The 16,255-nt window shown below is 45.6% G+C and overlaps 1 protein-coding gene across 9 annotated transcripts in view; it reads right to left on the reverse strand.

The window, feature by feature from the left end:
* Window positions 1–1,457: 1,457 nt before the first annotated feature.
* The window catches only part of PAQR8 (progestin and adipoQ receptor family member 8), a 37,801-nt gene continuing 23,003 nt past the window's right edge, over window positions 1,458–16,255 (reverse strand). For all 9 annotated transcript variants that reach the window (XM_067752711.1, XM_067752712.1, XM_067752709.1 and 6 more), the window contains one exon: window positions 1,458–6,422. In XM_067752711.1, the coding sequence (XP_067608812.1) occupies window positions 5,339–6,403 (1,065 nt within the window). In that variant the 5' untranslated portion in view covers window positions 6,404–6,422 and the 3' untranslated portion in view covers window positions 1,458–5,338. The remainder of the gene's footprint in view (window positions 6,423–16,255) is intronic.

Here is a 16,255-nt window from a genome sequence, read left to right on the forward strand (position 1 = left end):
CTATTCATGAGGTATTTAGGAACAAAAGTTAAAATGAGATTAGGTAAAGTATACACAATACGTTAAAAAGTGCTTTACACACTGCAAAGGGCTCTGCAAATATTTGGTGTTGATGTTTCGATTTAGCTGACCCCTGAATTTATCTGAAGGAAAAAGGACTTTGAGTTTAAACATTCCTAGTTGTGTGACTTTGAAGCAATCGTTCTACTTTCTCAGTGTGTTTGCCGGTTTAATGGAGCTCTTTTTGGTTTTACCTCACATGACTCTTTAGGAAAGCAAATGGTTGTGGAAATGTTTGGGGACGCACAGTGCTCTATATAACCTGAGCTGTTATTCTGGTGCCTTTGAATTGGCCAAGGCCTCCTAGAGTCTAAAATACAGTGCATAATTTCCTACGAAAATCATGTTGGTAAGAAGTGCTCTTACCTTATATAAATATGCTCCTAAAGTTAATATCTAAATGAATTTTCTCTTTAATGCAATGATTTTCCTTCTATATTAAATAGTTCTAAAAAAATTCCATAAGGGATAAGGTGGATTTTTTTTTCCCCCAAAGGAGGCAGCCAGGGTGTAGCATGCTGTTTCCAACTTACCAAATCAGGAACTTGCACTCAGGTTGGAACCCTACATCCCTTTCCCTAAAGGATGGGCTTTATGGGAAGTCTATACAACCTGTGGAAATATAGGACTTCTCTCTGTGTCTGGCTGTGTCAAGGATTCCCCAGGACTGGATTAAATCAAATAGAGGGCAGGAAGATGGGCTGGGGAGGCAGCAGGAGTATCAAGAAAGGTTGAGGTGACTCTAAGGTGACAGCCTTGCTGGAGTGGGAAGTGTTTCCAGCCTCTGGAGGGGAAATGAGAGAGCTCAATGCTTTAGAAAAGGGGCTGGCCCAAAGCAGGTCCCAGCCTCCTGTGGGTTTGGCAGGCCATCTGACCCTCAGGCTGTGACTGGAACCAAGTCCTGGAGTGGCGCCCCCGTCATGGCCCAAGGTGGGAAGACACTGGTCCTCCGTTAGCATGGAGGGTCCCAGTTTTTTACCCTCACTGTGGTATCTCCAGAGCCAACATGGAGTCTGCCACCAAGAGATGCTCATAATCAGTAACTGAATCAGTAACTGAAAAGTGGTTAAACTATTAGCAGTGACAACAGAAGTATTTGCAAACTGCCCAGGGTCCCTACTGGTGATAAAAAGCATTTGGGCGAGAGGAGTATCCGTAATTCTATCAGTGAAACCTCTAGCCAGAGAATGCTGTTTTCTTCCTGTTATGGTGATAGTGGAATCACCTTTTCCACAGCTATTTAAATCTAATAGTTAAGGCCACAGAATCCTTTGGTTGACAGGTGCCACATTTCACAACCATAGTACCTGTTATGGCATAACAACAGTATAGTTCATAATTTTTAGGTTTCAAAAAATACAGTCTATCAATTCAAAAGTTTGGAAGATTTAACACTATTGTCCATGAGATTAAAATATTTATTCAATTAGACTGAAAATCCTTAGAGAAATCAACTCCATAGCTTTTGGGGAGGGGGCCCAATTTGATCTACTCACAAATGGGGATTTGGGGGAGAATATTTTGGGATTTGGGGTATGGAGGTTTTTTTCAAAGCTTTTATACTTTCCTACTTCCAGGTGGCTATGAAGTGTCCTGATCTCCATCTGGTAACGTTTGTCTAGATAAAACCTTTTTTTAAGATAGGCCTTGTCAAAGACACAAGGTAGCTGTTGAGAGTACAATAATGCATTTACAAAATCTGTTAAATGGTCATTTGTGTAAGTAGATTTATATAAACAGAAAATAGTTCTATTTTTTCTTTGCCAGGCAATCGAGCAAAACCCGAGGAACAACAAAATGAGGCGGAGGCCTTGGGGACAGTGGCCATGCCTTCTCTGAGTAAGACACAAGCACCACCTGGAGGGCCCATTTGAAACTACAGCGTGGCAACTGAAGAACCTAATGTTTTCAAGCATCAGGGTACAACTGGTGAACAGGTGGGCAACAGAGGCAGGAAAGAACTACCTCCATTCCATGGCTTGAGCGCCTACTATTTCAAGCTTCCAGTAGAGGACTGAGAATAGTGTTACTGAGTGAGGTACTTTCAGCCAAGGTGGGAGATGAAACCCTAACATCTGAAGAGTATTAACATTAGCTCCCTAGTAAATATAGGTCAGGAAGTGCTTGCAAGAGGGAAACAAACAGGCAAATAGGTCCCCAGCTCGCTGCATCCTGTTATTCCCTCTGTCTACCCTGAGTAGGGGGCCACATACAATACGCATTTTATTCCCAAGACGTAAATGACTAATAGTTTAGTTTAGTTTTTTCCCCAGAGGCATTTACATTTTAATAGGTTGAAAGCCTTAGTAAAAAAGAGCAATGACAGCAGAATTTCCAATAGACGTCAACTTTTGGCTTTGGTGGAATAAGAAGAACCATCCCCTTTATCAAATACTTATTATTCCTTTTAAACAAACTAGGTCTCTTCCTTACTGATTCAATCGTTTGAATGAAAATGTTTTAAAAGGAGTATTTAACCCCTCAAGAGTCTGAGTATTTAAAAACGCCTGCATCTCCTGTTTGTCTATTTCTCATGAGATACTGGAATTTCTAACCAGATAGTAGTCCCTCAACTCAACACTTCTCAAATATCTCTGGTGAAAAATTTTTTTTTAAATTTCCAGTACTTGAGGGACCAATACTTGGGTAAATTAAAATCAAAATGTTATAAATTTTATGTTCATATCTAAGAGTTTAGTGTCTCTCTGTACGTATCTTGTCACAGACCAATAAGTGTGCAGACTGGCACTGGGCTGCGGATGGCGTTGGAAGATCACTGCTATACCTTGTATTTTCTCCCTTAAAAAATACCTGCATTTGGCCTAAAGATCTCTGCCCACCATGGCCACCACGGTTACATGCAAGAGCTTGCCTTACATCTTCCTTCCAATTTTTAAAAGAAGATAGCCTCTGAATCCATAATTACAGACATTTCAGACACTTTCTCATCTCCATTTAAACTGACCCTCGGGCTTCCCTGGTGGCGCAGTGGTTGAGAGTCCGCCTGCCGATGCAGGGGACACGGGTTCGTGCCCCGGTCCGGGAAGATCCCACATGCCACGGAGCGGCTGGGCCCGTGAGCCATGGCCGCTGAGCCTGTGCTCCGCAACGGGAGAGGCCACAACAGTGAGGGGCCTGCGTACCACAAAAAAAAACCAAAAAAAAAACCTGACCCTCTACTTGCAGTGTTGTGTGACACAACTTTCCATTCCCTTGTTCATCAGTTCAACCAGTTTGGTGTTGCTCACTTTATTGGCGGTGAATTTGGCCTGGATGCCAGAAGCCCGTGTAAGATACTTGGGTAGCACAGAAGTTCAGGTATTTGAGGATTCCCAGGAGAAATCCATCTAGGAAAACAACATAACTGACAAGACATATGCTTGCTTTTTTTTTTTTTTTTTTTGGCCACCCCATGGCATGCAGGATCTTAGTTCCCCGGCCAGGGATCGAACCCGCACCCCCTGCAGTGGAAGCGGGGAGTCTTAACCGCTGGACTGCCAGGGAAGTTCCGACATACGCTTTCTTGATATAAAGATTACAGGAAAGGCTCAGTTGAATTTTTCCCTCCAAAATACAGGTTGAAAGAGTCTTCTGATGGATAAGCAATTCTGATATTCATAAGTTTTTTCATCCATGGTTTGGAAGGCAATTAATTCTTTTTTTCTTATCCCTATAACCCCAAACTGAAAATTCCACAAGGCCATGTATTAAGTGTATTAAGTTCGTACATTTCCATTTATAAGGCACAAACCCTACACATCTCTCAAGAGAAAGGAAGAAAACAAAGATATGAAGACAACAAAGTAATCTAGGAAGAGAGGAGGTTCATCAAACTGGAATGAAAACCCACCTCCCTTTTTAGTAAACAGACCTTATATTGATAGGAAATACAGCCTCTGGGGAGGGTTCCAATGCAGCCCCCTTCACTGGATCAGTGCAGAAGGCAGTCCTCAGGGGGGCTGCGTGGCCAGAACACATCAACTGCAAGCCTCCCTCACCCCATAGAAGCTGCTGGGCAGCTATGTCCTGAACAGAACATTCTGCCTACAGGGTGCCCAGTTCACCATCCTCACCCAAAGGAGCCTTCAGGGACCAATCCACCATGAATGCACACATGTGCCTGTCCTGGGGCTTGATTAATTTAAGCTGCTCTAAGCTGAGGTACAACTGCCTCCCCGAGGACCCTGAACCAGGGTAGTTATGCGGGTCCTTCGTGGGGCAGCATCTATTTAAGAGGCTGGACCTTGAGTTCCTCTTGAAATTATCAGATCCCTAGTGGGACTCTCAGAACCAATTCACTCTACCAGGGGCTTTTTGAACATGCTGGTCAAAATCTGGAGAAGATGCTCTGGAGAAAGCTCCAGACCTTCTGGCATGTAAGGCAGCCCTAATAGATCTCAAGTAATCCTGCAATGCACAGGTATAAACCAGAAGGGTCCCATGACACCAAACGGTATCCACGCTTGCTGGCTGGACCTCCTGATGGCTCTTGGCACTGTATTTTCTACTACCGTTTCCATTAGTATTATATGAGAGTAAGTTTCCTGAATGTCCACATGGATCCAAGCATTTCCTGGAAGTATGACTGCTTCATCGTCCTCTCTATCATCATGCAAGGTACAGATGGGAGTGAACAGCACTTGGGAGAAAACAGCCAGGCAGACATCATCCTGAGAAAAGGGTCGGTGCTAGAGTGGGCCAGAGAAGGGACCGGAAGTGAGACGAACCGAGTAATTCACGAGGTCTGAGGGTTTTACGGAATCTTCTTGAAGATTCTGACTTCTCCACCCAGGACGATCTGAAATCCAAATGAAATTGGGTCCTTGGGTCAAGGTACCCAATTACCAAAGACCAGCATCACAGAAGAATGCTCATTTCAATACAGTGTGGTCCAGCCACCTCCTAACTTCCCCAGTCCAGTTGGATTATCCCTTTACACCAGGCCTTGCCCCTGGCGGCCACAGTCGGAATTCTACTAAATTTTCAGGCATGAAGATGGTTCTTAATTCAGTGTCCGATGAATCTTAGCCAAGGTCCCTTCCCTTCCTGTGTCTCGTAAGGCTACAGCCCAGAGGATAAAGCGATACTTTCATTCACAACAATAACAGCAAAACTCTTGGACCCTTTGGCTTCCTAAGGCCATAGCCACAGCCACCCTTGGAAATATGTACTCATTTAAAAGCCTGCTCTAAAAAACAAAAAGTCAACTCCTACTGCTGATTCAAGTTTTCCCCAAATCATATCAGGCCAGCTCCACACCGCACCCCACCTGCCGGCCTCAAGAATCTTTCTTGGTCAGTCTGGCCTTGATTTTTTGCCTCAAGAAGGCTGCAGTGGCTGCACTGCAGGTGACCAAGAAGAAGAAGGAGAGGCAGGCCATGTAGATGGACAGGGGGCTGTGGCGTTGCAGGAAGATCTCCTGTCGCCCCCTGTAGTCTAGGAGGATGGCCTCCAGCTGGGACAGTGTGCAGACAGACAGAAAGGCGTGGAAGATCTGATGCCCGTGGCCCACGATGTCACAGGAACCCGGGAAGTACTTCTCCGGAACCGGGCAGGAGAAGAAGTAGGCACTGACCAGGAAGAAGACAATCTGCAGGGAGTGGTACCAGACCGCCTGCTCCTGGCAGCCAGACAGGTGGCACAGAACCACGCGATGTGCCACAGGGCTGATGTCCAGGATGAAGGCCAGCCCCGCCGGCACCACCTGACAGATCTTCCTCATGACTGGGTAAGGCCTGCGGTACCGGTACTTAGCGTAGCAGCAGCCGGCGCAAGATAGCCAGCCACAGAAGGCGGCTGCGGGCAGGAAGAAAAGCCAGAAGTGCTCGTACCAGGCCTGGTCGGAGGTGTAGAAGAAGTGGACCAGGGCACTGCCGTACTGGTAAACGCTCACGCCCACGTAGTCCACAAAGTAGAAGGTGTAGTGGGAGAGCTCGGACTTGGACTGCAGCAGGTGGGCCAGGAGGCTGAAGGTGAGGTAAGTGATGGAGGACAGGACGTAGAGGAGCAGGGGCAGGGCGTGGGCAGAGGTCCACGGCAGGCCCTCGGCCTCCACAAAGGCCCAGAACCGCAAGAGTACGGCCAGAGCCGCCAGCAAGTGGGTCCAGACGTTGACCACCTCGTTGTGTTTCTGGAAGAGGCTGAAGAAGTAGTAACGCCACTCGTGGCCAGTGGGGCGGTACCCAGCATGGATGTAGGGCTCCCGGAAGAGCTGGGGCACGTCGGTCTCCAGGACGGTGCCGGGCATCTTGGGCAGCCCATCCTCCAAAATCTTGGGCAGGCGGCGCAGATGCTGTCCACTCACGGACAGGGTGCTCAGACGCTCCAGGATGGCAGTCGTCATGGCTACACGGGGATGCAACCTACAGGAAACAGAGTAAAATGGGCAAATATGCGGTGAGGGGCTGCTGAGCAAAGACAGCAAGGGAACTATGGGTTTGCTAGTGCAGCTGGGGAGGCGGGACTGCAGACAACTTCTTTGAGCCTCCTTTTTTTTTGGTATGTAGAATAATAGAGTCGGACCAAGATCGCTTACTGCTCTGACATTCTGACTTTGTCTCTACTGCTCACTACAGAGTGAAGCAAAGTCACATCTTGTAAAATGGGAATGTCAGCCACCCCATTTTAATGACATCTAGAAGGTAAGTGAGGGTACCTTTAAAGCTTTCGAGTTTGCTAGATGACATTAAAATGTAACCCTTGGGCCTTCCCTGGTGGCGCAGTGGCTAAGAATCTGCCTGCCAATGCAGGGGACACGGGATCAAGCCCTGGTCCAGGAAGATCCCACATGCTGCAAAGCAACTAAGCCCGTACGCCACAACTACTGAGCCTGCGGTCCAGGGCACATGAGCCACAACTACTGAGCCCACGTGCCACAACTACTGAAACCCATGTGCCTAGAGCCCATGCTCTGCAACAAGAGAAGCCACTGCAATAAGAAGCCTGCACACCACAATGAAAGAGTAGCCCCCGCTCGCCGCAAGTAGAGAAAGCCTGTGCGCAGCAATGAAGAACCGACATGGCCAAAAATAAATAAATTAATTAATTATTTTTTAAAAATCACAGTGGGGCTTCCCTGGTGGTGCAGTGGTTGAGAATCTGCCTGCCAATGCAGGGGACACGGGTTCGAGCCCTGGTCTGGGAGGATCCCACATGCCGCGGAGCAACTAGACCCGTGTGCCACAACTACTGAGCCTGCGCGTCTGGAGCCTGTGCTCCGCAACGAGAGGCCGCGATAGTGAGAGGCCCGTGCACCGCGATGAAGAGTGGCCCCAGCTTGCCACAACTAGAGAAAGCCCTCACACAGAAACGAAGACCCAACAGCAAAAATAAATTAATTAATTAATAAACTCCTACCGCCAACGTAAAAAAAAAAAATCACAGTGAGCTACCAACACAAACTCACTAAAAATCGCTCAAATAAAAAAAAATGCAATCATCAGACAGGCTCTATCAGTACAAAAGTTTTTTTTTTTTTTTTTTAAGGAATGGTATAGCAAGAGACACTGTTCCATTTTATTTATAACAGTAAGAAATTGGAAAGAACTTCCTTGTCCAACAATAGGAAACTGGTTTTAAAAAATCATAGAACCATAATTTAAGCCGTAAAACAGAATTGTGAGCAAACAATAGAAATATGCTGTGAATGTATTTAATGACATGAAAAGATCCAGCTGTATATTCATTGTCTATTATCCCAATGTCTTCCTAGTGGAACCTAGTAGTTTTCTCTCTTCAAATCTCCTATACTTCTTCATCCATCCTCACTCAGCCTAACCTTCTTCCTATTTTATTGAGAAAATGCAATCAATCAGAAGAGACTTCTGCAATCTACTACCACAACATTTACCCACCAGCCAGCATTTCTGTCACATATGCTCCTCCCCTGTTTCAAAGGCTGGAACCATCCTGGTGAAGACCAACCCTTCACTTAGACATTATATTCTGTCCCTTGGCGCCATCCATTGTAGAGTTGCACATCATTGTAATGACACAAGAGGGCGCTTTAAAGGAGGGATCTTGTAAACCACTCCAAATCAAGTCTCAAATAGTCTTGAACTGGCAAAGACAAAAGCACTCTTCATCCATACAAAGCTTTTTTATGTATTTTATTTAGTACGAAGTATTATATCGAAATACAAAAATTATCAATGTTGATATTAGTAATGAGAGCCTACATTTCTTGAGCACCTAATCTTAAATTACCCACTAATTTCACTGGGAACTTGAAAATCTGAGATAAGCAATAGTTACTTGAACCTCAAGGTCAAATGAGTCATCAATCAGGTTGGTAAAAACCAAGGCATATTCTGAGAAATCTTTTTTTTATAATTAATTAATTAATTTTTGGCTGTGTTGGGTCTTCGTTGCTGCACGCAGGCTTTCTCTAGTTGTGGCAAGCAGGGGCTACTCTTCGTTGTGGTGCATGGGCTTCTCATTGCAGTGGCTGCTCTTGTTGCGGAGCACGGGCTCTAGGTATTCAGGCTTCAGTAGTTGTGGCACACGGGTTCAGTAGTCGTCGCTCATGGGCTCTGGAGCGCAGGCTCAGTAGTTGTGGTGCACGGGCTTAGTTGCTCCACTGCATGTGGGATCTTCCCGGACCAGGGCTCAAACCTGTGTCCCCCGCATTGGCAGGTGGATTCCTAACCACTGTGCCACCAGGAAAGCCCTATCCTGAGAAATCTTAAGAGCTGAACAAAATTAACATGTAGCCTAAATTTAATGAAATCTAATTGCAAAGACTGTGTGTGTATTTTTTTTTTTTAATTATGCTCTGGAAAGCAAGTGGTTTTGGACTTGCCTCTCCTGAGAACCCAAATCTGTATGCAACAAATTTCAGCCCTCACAAATGTTTAACTTGGGCTTCCCTGGTGGCGCAGTGGTTGAGAATCCGCCAAGGACATGGCAGAAGTGTCTGTGTGAGAGGTACCAGAGGCAGAAAAGGGGGCCGATGGTGGAACCCTGGGGACAGACGCCACAGTTGACAGGGTGATGGAAGAAGAAAGCAGAGGCGGGACCACAGAGGGCGGTGTCACTTAAGCCAGGAGAGGAGGTACCGGTCTATAGCATGAGTCCCCCGAGCTCAGGTGACATAAGGATTGAACAAGAAAAAACCCCAGGGATGGGGCTTCCCTGGTGGCGCAGTGGTTGAGAGTCCGCCTGCCGATGCAGGGGACACGGGTTCATGCCCCGGTCCGGGAAGATCCCACATGCCGCGGAGCGGCCGGGCCCGTGAGCCATGGCCGCTGAGCCTGCGCGTCCAGAGCCTGTGCTCCGCAATGGGAGAGGCCACAGCAGTGAGAAGCCCGCGTACCGCAAAAAAAAAACAGAAAAACCCTCCACGGATGAGAAACCTCCCCTCTTCCTTCTGCAACATCAAACCTAAACTCACGCCACCCGCCGCACTCACTTCCTCTGTCTTCCGCAGCGGCCCCTCTGCTCGTGGGCCCACAGAGGCCGTAGCATCCTGGGTCGTGTTCTGCCCCTTTCCTGGAAGGCCCGCCCCTCACCCCTTCACATGTGTAAGTCCTATCCTCCCAGGAGCAGCTCTGCTCCGTAGAGGCCTGTTTGTATTTCTCTCCACTTAACACTCCGTTATGTGCGGTCTGGTGGTGGCTGTTGATTCGTGAAGTTTGACTCTTCTTGTAAGCGGCTTGAGGTAGGTGGTCTTATTTTATTCTTCCTCTGTGGCCTTGGTAGCCTGGAATATTGTTGAGCAGACAGTCCTTGCTCTGAAAAAGCTCTATGGTTGATCCACATTCTTTTTTTAAAAATTATTAATTAATTAATTTTTGGCTGTGTTGGGTCTTAGTTGCTGCACGCAGGCTTTCTCTTCAGCCAGGCCCTGTTATCACAGGATCCCCAAATACATGCCTCCAGCCAGATCTTTCCTGAGTTTGGATTCAAATATCCAGCAGCTCTGGTTTTGTCCAACTGAATATCCCACGGGCATTTCAAACTCAACCTCTTCAGCCTCCTCCTTCAGCCCAGACTTGACCTGTCCCTACCTCTGATCAGTCATGGAGGCCTGTTGATTTTATCTCAATGTTTCTGGAATCCACTTGTCCTTTCCATTTCTACCGCTCCCCCTTGATTTGGGCCTTCAAGATGAACTTGTGTTGATGAGGAAAACGGCGGTCTCATAACTGACCTTTCTTCCTCAAGAGATGGTTCCCCCACCTCATATCCCCAAACCCGCCCTCTAGTCTCCAAACCACTTCACGGTGATAGTTTAAAAGCGGAGACTGATCACTACTCCCCTCCCCGAAGTCCCTCAAGAGCGCACCATTGTTTACCACGCAAACTCTCAGCCTGTGCAAACAGGCCCTTCTGTAGACCTCCTTCCCAGGTCCTATTCCAGCCTCCTTTCCCAGAGCCCACACCCAGGCCACTTGGATGGCTTGGATCATAACACTGGGAGTTTTTCAAAGGTACAACACTCTCTATCTCCCCTGTATGCTTCTGCACACAAGGGCGGCTCCAGCAACCCCAGCTCATCAACACTCTGCCCAGGCGTCAGCTCTGCGTGTGGGCTTTCCTAACCCCAGGCTGGATGAAGGTGCCCCACCTACCCTGGCCTTGCCTCCCCATCACACTTCTCTCCTGGGGCCCTGACCCTTGGTGATGAGCTCACTTCCCACCACACCCGGCTGCTTTAAGGGCAGGGGCTGTGTGGCATGCAAGTTCCTATGTCTGAGATGATATGTGGCATATATAAAATAATCATACACCTAATCATGATTTACTGAACAAATAGTTCTTTAGGCCCAGACGTATGGCACCAATTTCCTCCTGTTCTGCCAGGTTAAGGGAAAAAAAGAAATAATGGTTTGCAAGTCGGGAAGTCTGGCTGTTAATATTTGCTCTATGCAATGAGCTATGTGGCCATGCCCAAGACATTCAGCTACTCAGGGTCATTTTCCTCATAAACAAGGGTGGGTGGGAGATGATTTCCTGTCTCTCTACCTCTCAGGAAATAAAGAGAGTGAATAATAATAAAATGGGCAGTGGCTGAATGATGCTTTGAAAAGGCAAACCATGCACATTAAATTACCAGCAATATTTGAACTAAAGAACACACAGAAGGGTTATAATTTAGTAATATATATATATATATTTTCTACCTTATAATTGATTTTAATGCAATCTTTGAAAATTGAAAAGGAATTTAATGTTTTTGGTTACATTTCTGGGATTCTTCCAACTGCTTTATTAAGAGCTTTAATTAGATTTAGTTTATAATGGGATTGGAATTAAAAGTTCTATTTCTTGAGTACAACATCATCTACACCATGAATTCAGTTAACATTCATAAGAAAGTGTTATAAAATGTTACATCATGCCTTGGACTATTTAGGGGTCCAATCTTAAAGTTTTAACTCAGGTCCTCCTTTAAAACTATTAATAACGCTAATAGTTTTACACCTAGAGTATGCCGTCTAAAAAAACTAAAAGCTCCATGTTTGCGAAACGGACATAGTTTGGTACTGATGACATTTTATCTGGAGGTCAAATAGAGGACTCTAAAGCAATCGTGTTCCCTGATCTATTACAAGGGCCCTATGGGAACTGACCACAAACTTGGAATAGCTGATTCCCTGGAGAAGCCCTGGATGAGGAATTAGCAGTTCCAGCTCTACCACTGACTATGGGATTTTAGGCAAACCACTCAACTTCTCTACCCTTGTGTCTTTGTCCATAAAACTGAGGGTATCATCTCTATACGTTCTAATGCTAAGAAATTCTATAATTCATCTGGACTATGTTTTGCTTCGTGCTGAAGATCCAGCAGTGTGCTGAAGTCACCAACAAACAGATCCTGTGACATCACCTCGTGTCACGGCCTCATGCAGATGTCAGGAAGGTGGCCTGCTGGTTGCTGGACAGAGAACAAAAGAGCAGCAATTTCCATCAAAGACGGCAGAGAAACTCTTCCAGAATCCACAGAAGCCCAGCCTCCCACAATGCAGCAAAGCCATAAATGGCTGAGAAGGAACAGAAGCCAAAATGCCAGCTTGATGCCCATTTATAAGGCCTGGAACCCTGCTGTGAGCAGCCTCTGGTCTGACCAGAGACAGAGGTGGACTTGCAGTGGCCTCAGACAACCCCAGGACCTCCTCAGTCATCCATCAAGTGAGAGGCTGCTGGGCCCACACTGATCTTTGCAGGCACATCTGCCAAGTATCATACCACTGTTTATAAAGTCATATTTTAAAGAGCGGCAGAATCCTATTATGAGCGGATACAATTTTAACATGGATTCAGATCCACCCACCGTTAATGCATATCCACTCCGTATTTAAGAAAACCTAAAACACAAACAGCATTTCAACATCCAAAAATGGGAGATCTGATTTAATGATGATAAAATCTGTACAATAGAATACTACACACCCATTAAAATAATTATGTAGATATATTACACTTATTGTTATAGAGAGATACACAGGACATAAACGTGTGCTCCGTTTGTTTCTCACTGCAGTCTCCCCGACACTTAAAACAGTGACTGACCAGCACATAGTAGATGCTCAACAAAGATCTGCTGAATAAATACATGAATGAAAGACATTAGTACAAGGAAGAAGCAAATTAAAAGTATGCATCCCATTTTTGTAAAGATATACCTATGGCACAGAAAAAGTATGGAATTGCAAATAATCAAGACATTGATACAGATATTGCTAAGTGGTGGGATGATGGGAATTTTACTTTTCATCTGGAGTCGATATTATTGTTATAGTACTTTTGACGATGAATATTTACTACTTTTGTAAATGAAGTTACTGCTATTCAACAAATAGGAATATTTGACAGAAATCTGTAAAAACTGGTAAAACGATTAATTAGTACAGTTAATTAGTACATCCTCCCCCCACCTGCCAAAACACCCCAGCATTATAAAGGAATACATACTTATTTGTATGATTCTGTGGATTTTGAGCTCAACTAGTTAGCAGATCATGTAATAAAGTTATTGTCAGGAGTGTCAACTAGAGAAAAAACACACAACCTAAAAGTTGAGAATTATGTTTTATTCGGGGACCTTACTGAGGACTATAGGCCAGGAGTCAGCCTCTCACATACTCTGAGGATCTGCTTCAAAGAGGTGAGGGAGGAGCCTGGATATATAGGAGTTTCTGTTGGAAAAACAACAACATGTAGCAGAACATCGCAAGATCACTGCTAATCTCGAAAAACAGACATCTCAAGTTAATGATTTTAGTGCTTTTCTATGTATAGGCAGATGCAAGAGTCTGGGCTCATTGAAATTATTCCTCTGATATGCATCTTAACTATGTAGGGCCAGTATCCAGTTTTTCTCCACCCTGAATTCCCCTCAGGGCTCACCGCAGGGGCAGCTGCAGTGGATGAGGGCTTGATGGTGGACAACATTCACTGTTTACTGGAATGGCAGGCAACACTTTTTGTCCGCAGGAGTAACCTAGCTATACTTGCCACCACGGAGGTAAGCTAATGGTCATGGGGCTGGGGGCGGGGGGGGGGGGGTTAAAGGGGAAAAAAATGTGTAACATCTGCTGATAAGGCAGCAACCATGTTCTCTTAGCTTGGGAAAACCAGTATATGCAATATTGTCACAAGACTTTTCCCGCAGCGCACAAACCCAAACAGAGTTAAGAAGGGAGTCAATCCCCCACCTTGTGGGCACCTGGCGCGGCTGAACCCTGCCTAAAAAAAAAGCGAGGCACACCTCTGTGCCAGTGTGCCAGGAACACATGTCACCTGGGCTCAGTGACCCCTCCACCTCTGAACCTCTTCCTCTGTGGCTCCGCCTAACATGGACAGGAGAAAGAAAAGACAGCCTTATAATTTGCTGCTCTGCCCTGGGGATTTTTCTCTTTCTCCAGTTGGAACTCTCAGCTGGGATTCCTTGTATTTTCTTTTGTGTTACTTCCCATCCTTCCCACATCTCAGCTCACCTCCTCACTTGAGCAGGTACTATTTTCAAAACGCATCACTACAGACCCAGAATGCACCACCCACATGCAGTAAGGAGTATCTGTGTTTAATTCTAGCGGGAGAATTTGGAGGAGCTGGGAACAGTTTAGAATGCGTTGAGCAGTCTAAGGTCAACGGCCAGGCTGGCTGGTATGGTGATTCCTTTCCTTCAGAGACTGCTTGTTTGGGTAAAGGTAAGCTCTGATGTCAGAACGGCCTGTTAATTAAAGCCTGGGGACAGGAAGCCTCCCAGGACTTTCCACAAGAGTGTAACCACTGGCTTCATTCGGCATGGTCTGGCTTCAGCTATGGCAGCCTCTCGCCTGTAGGAAGCTTCATCACCTATCGGCAAACCTGCTGGGACCCGGGCCAGCCCAGGTGAACTCCGAAGAGAGCCGCAGATTGCCATTGGCAGGAAATCAATATTGGAAATGTACTTTCCATAGAAGAATCTGATAACCAAGGAAAGCCGGGTTGGTGCGCTGTGTAAGGAGTTCGGCGTTTCCTAGCAATTCAACGTTAACCCCTTTGCAGCTAATGCTGTACACTCTCCTGGTGGTCCCAAGACCCCAGCTTTTTATTTGCTACCAAGAATCACGCAGGTCGCTTCATTCTGTTTCCCTTTAGACAGCCTCAAGGCCTTAGTTCAATCCCACATTGGCCATGAAGTTTTCTCCAGGTCATCTTAATTTCTCTCCTCCCAGAGTGCTTACCTACCTACTCCACACGTTTCGGTTAGCAGAACGTCTGCACTTATGTGCTACTTCCCTGCTGTGTGTGCAGAGAGCCCTCCTGGGTTGCAAGTTCCCTGAGACAGAAACACGGACCTGCCCATCCTTTATTCCTCCTATCAGCAATTATCAGAGGAAAGGTGGCCCAGAATGTGTCAATGGATGATTGTTCAAAAACAGAGTGAAAGAAGACTCTCCTTTGGCCCTCTTTGCTTCTAAAGGTAAAACCGGTGAGATTTTAGACAAGGAACATGTTAGGGATTTTTCAACAGGAAACAACATCTGACTTGGATGTTGTTTATCTGGGTGTAGTTCACCCACTTGGGAGGTATCCATAACAATATTTAAATTGTTCACCGGATTTCCAATCACCAGATGACTTTTAGTCTATTTCCTCCTATCATTGGTACTTTTGTGCCCAAGAATGCCTAAGCAAAGATGCAGGGAAGGGAGGCCAGGCAGAAGAAAACTAAAGTAAAAGAACATTGAGGCAGAAGAAAACTAAAGTAAAAGAACATTGGAGCAGGAGTTAGGAGACCTAGTTTTTTATTCTCATTGCATAGAAAAAAGCAGAACAGACTGTCCTGGTTCCCTGAACAAGACACACACTTTGCATCGCCAAGTACCCCTCTATGCCTGGCAAACCCTGCTTCTCTCTCAAATCCAGGCTCAGCTATAACCTCCTCTGTGAAGTTTAGCAACAGACTCAAGCAGAATTAATCACAACCTGTTATACATCCCCTTAGCCTTATGATATAGCTGGTTGTACGTGTGCCTTCTTTACATTAAATTGTGAAATTCATTGAGTTGCACAAGGAAGTCACTCAAGGCATTAAAAAAAATCTATGTTTGTGTTACTTAATTGTGAGAATAACTGAGGCATGGAGAATTTTTTTTGAGTTTCCACTATTATCTTTTTATGTATATAAAAATTTGCATTTTTAATTTTTTAAAAACAATTTTTATCGAAGTATAGTTGATTTACAATGTTGTGTTAGTTTCAGGTGTACAGCAAAGTGATTCTGTTATACATACATATATATATTCTTTTTCAGATTTTTTCCATTATAGGTTATTAGAAGATATTAAATATAGTTCCCTGTGCTATACAGTAGGTCCTTGTTGGTTATCTATTTTATATATAGTAGTGTGTACGTGTTAATCCTGAACTCCCCCGCCCCGAGACACAGAGAATCGAAGTGATCTATTCACAGCTCTAAACCGAATCAGCCCTAAGGTAGGGGCGCTGCTTCTGACTTTCGTGCTCAAGAGCCCAGCCACCTAGGTCTCCGAAAAAGAAAGCCCATAAAACACAAATGGAATAGGAAGAGCTGGATAAGACGTGGGAGCCCGTCTGCCTGTGAGCTGAGAGCAGGCTAGGAATCCTGACTCCCGCTGGGACATCTGGCTATGTTGTCCAGAGCCCTCTCCCAGGACACTCCAGGAGGCTCTCCTAAGGGAACCCCTCTCCACTATGGCCTTTTCTACAATTTGAAGGAGAAACT

The sequence above is a fragment of the Pseudorca crassidens genome, chromosome 10 (genome assembly GCF_039906515.1).
Source record: "Pseudorca crassidens isolate mPseCra1 chromosome 10, mPseCra1.hap1, whole genome shotgun sequence".
In the NCBI taxonomy this organism is placed as follows: Eukaryota; Metazoa; Chordata; class Mammalia; order Artiodactyla; family Delphinidae; genus Pseudorca; species Pseudorca crassidens.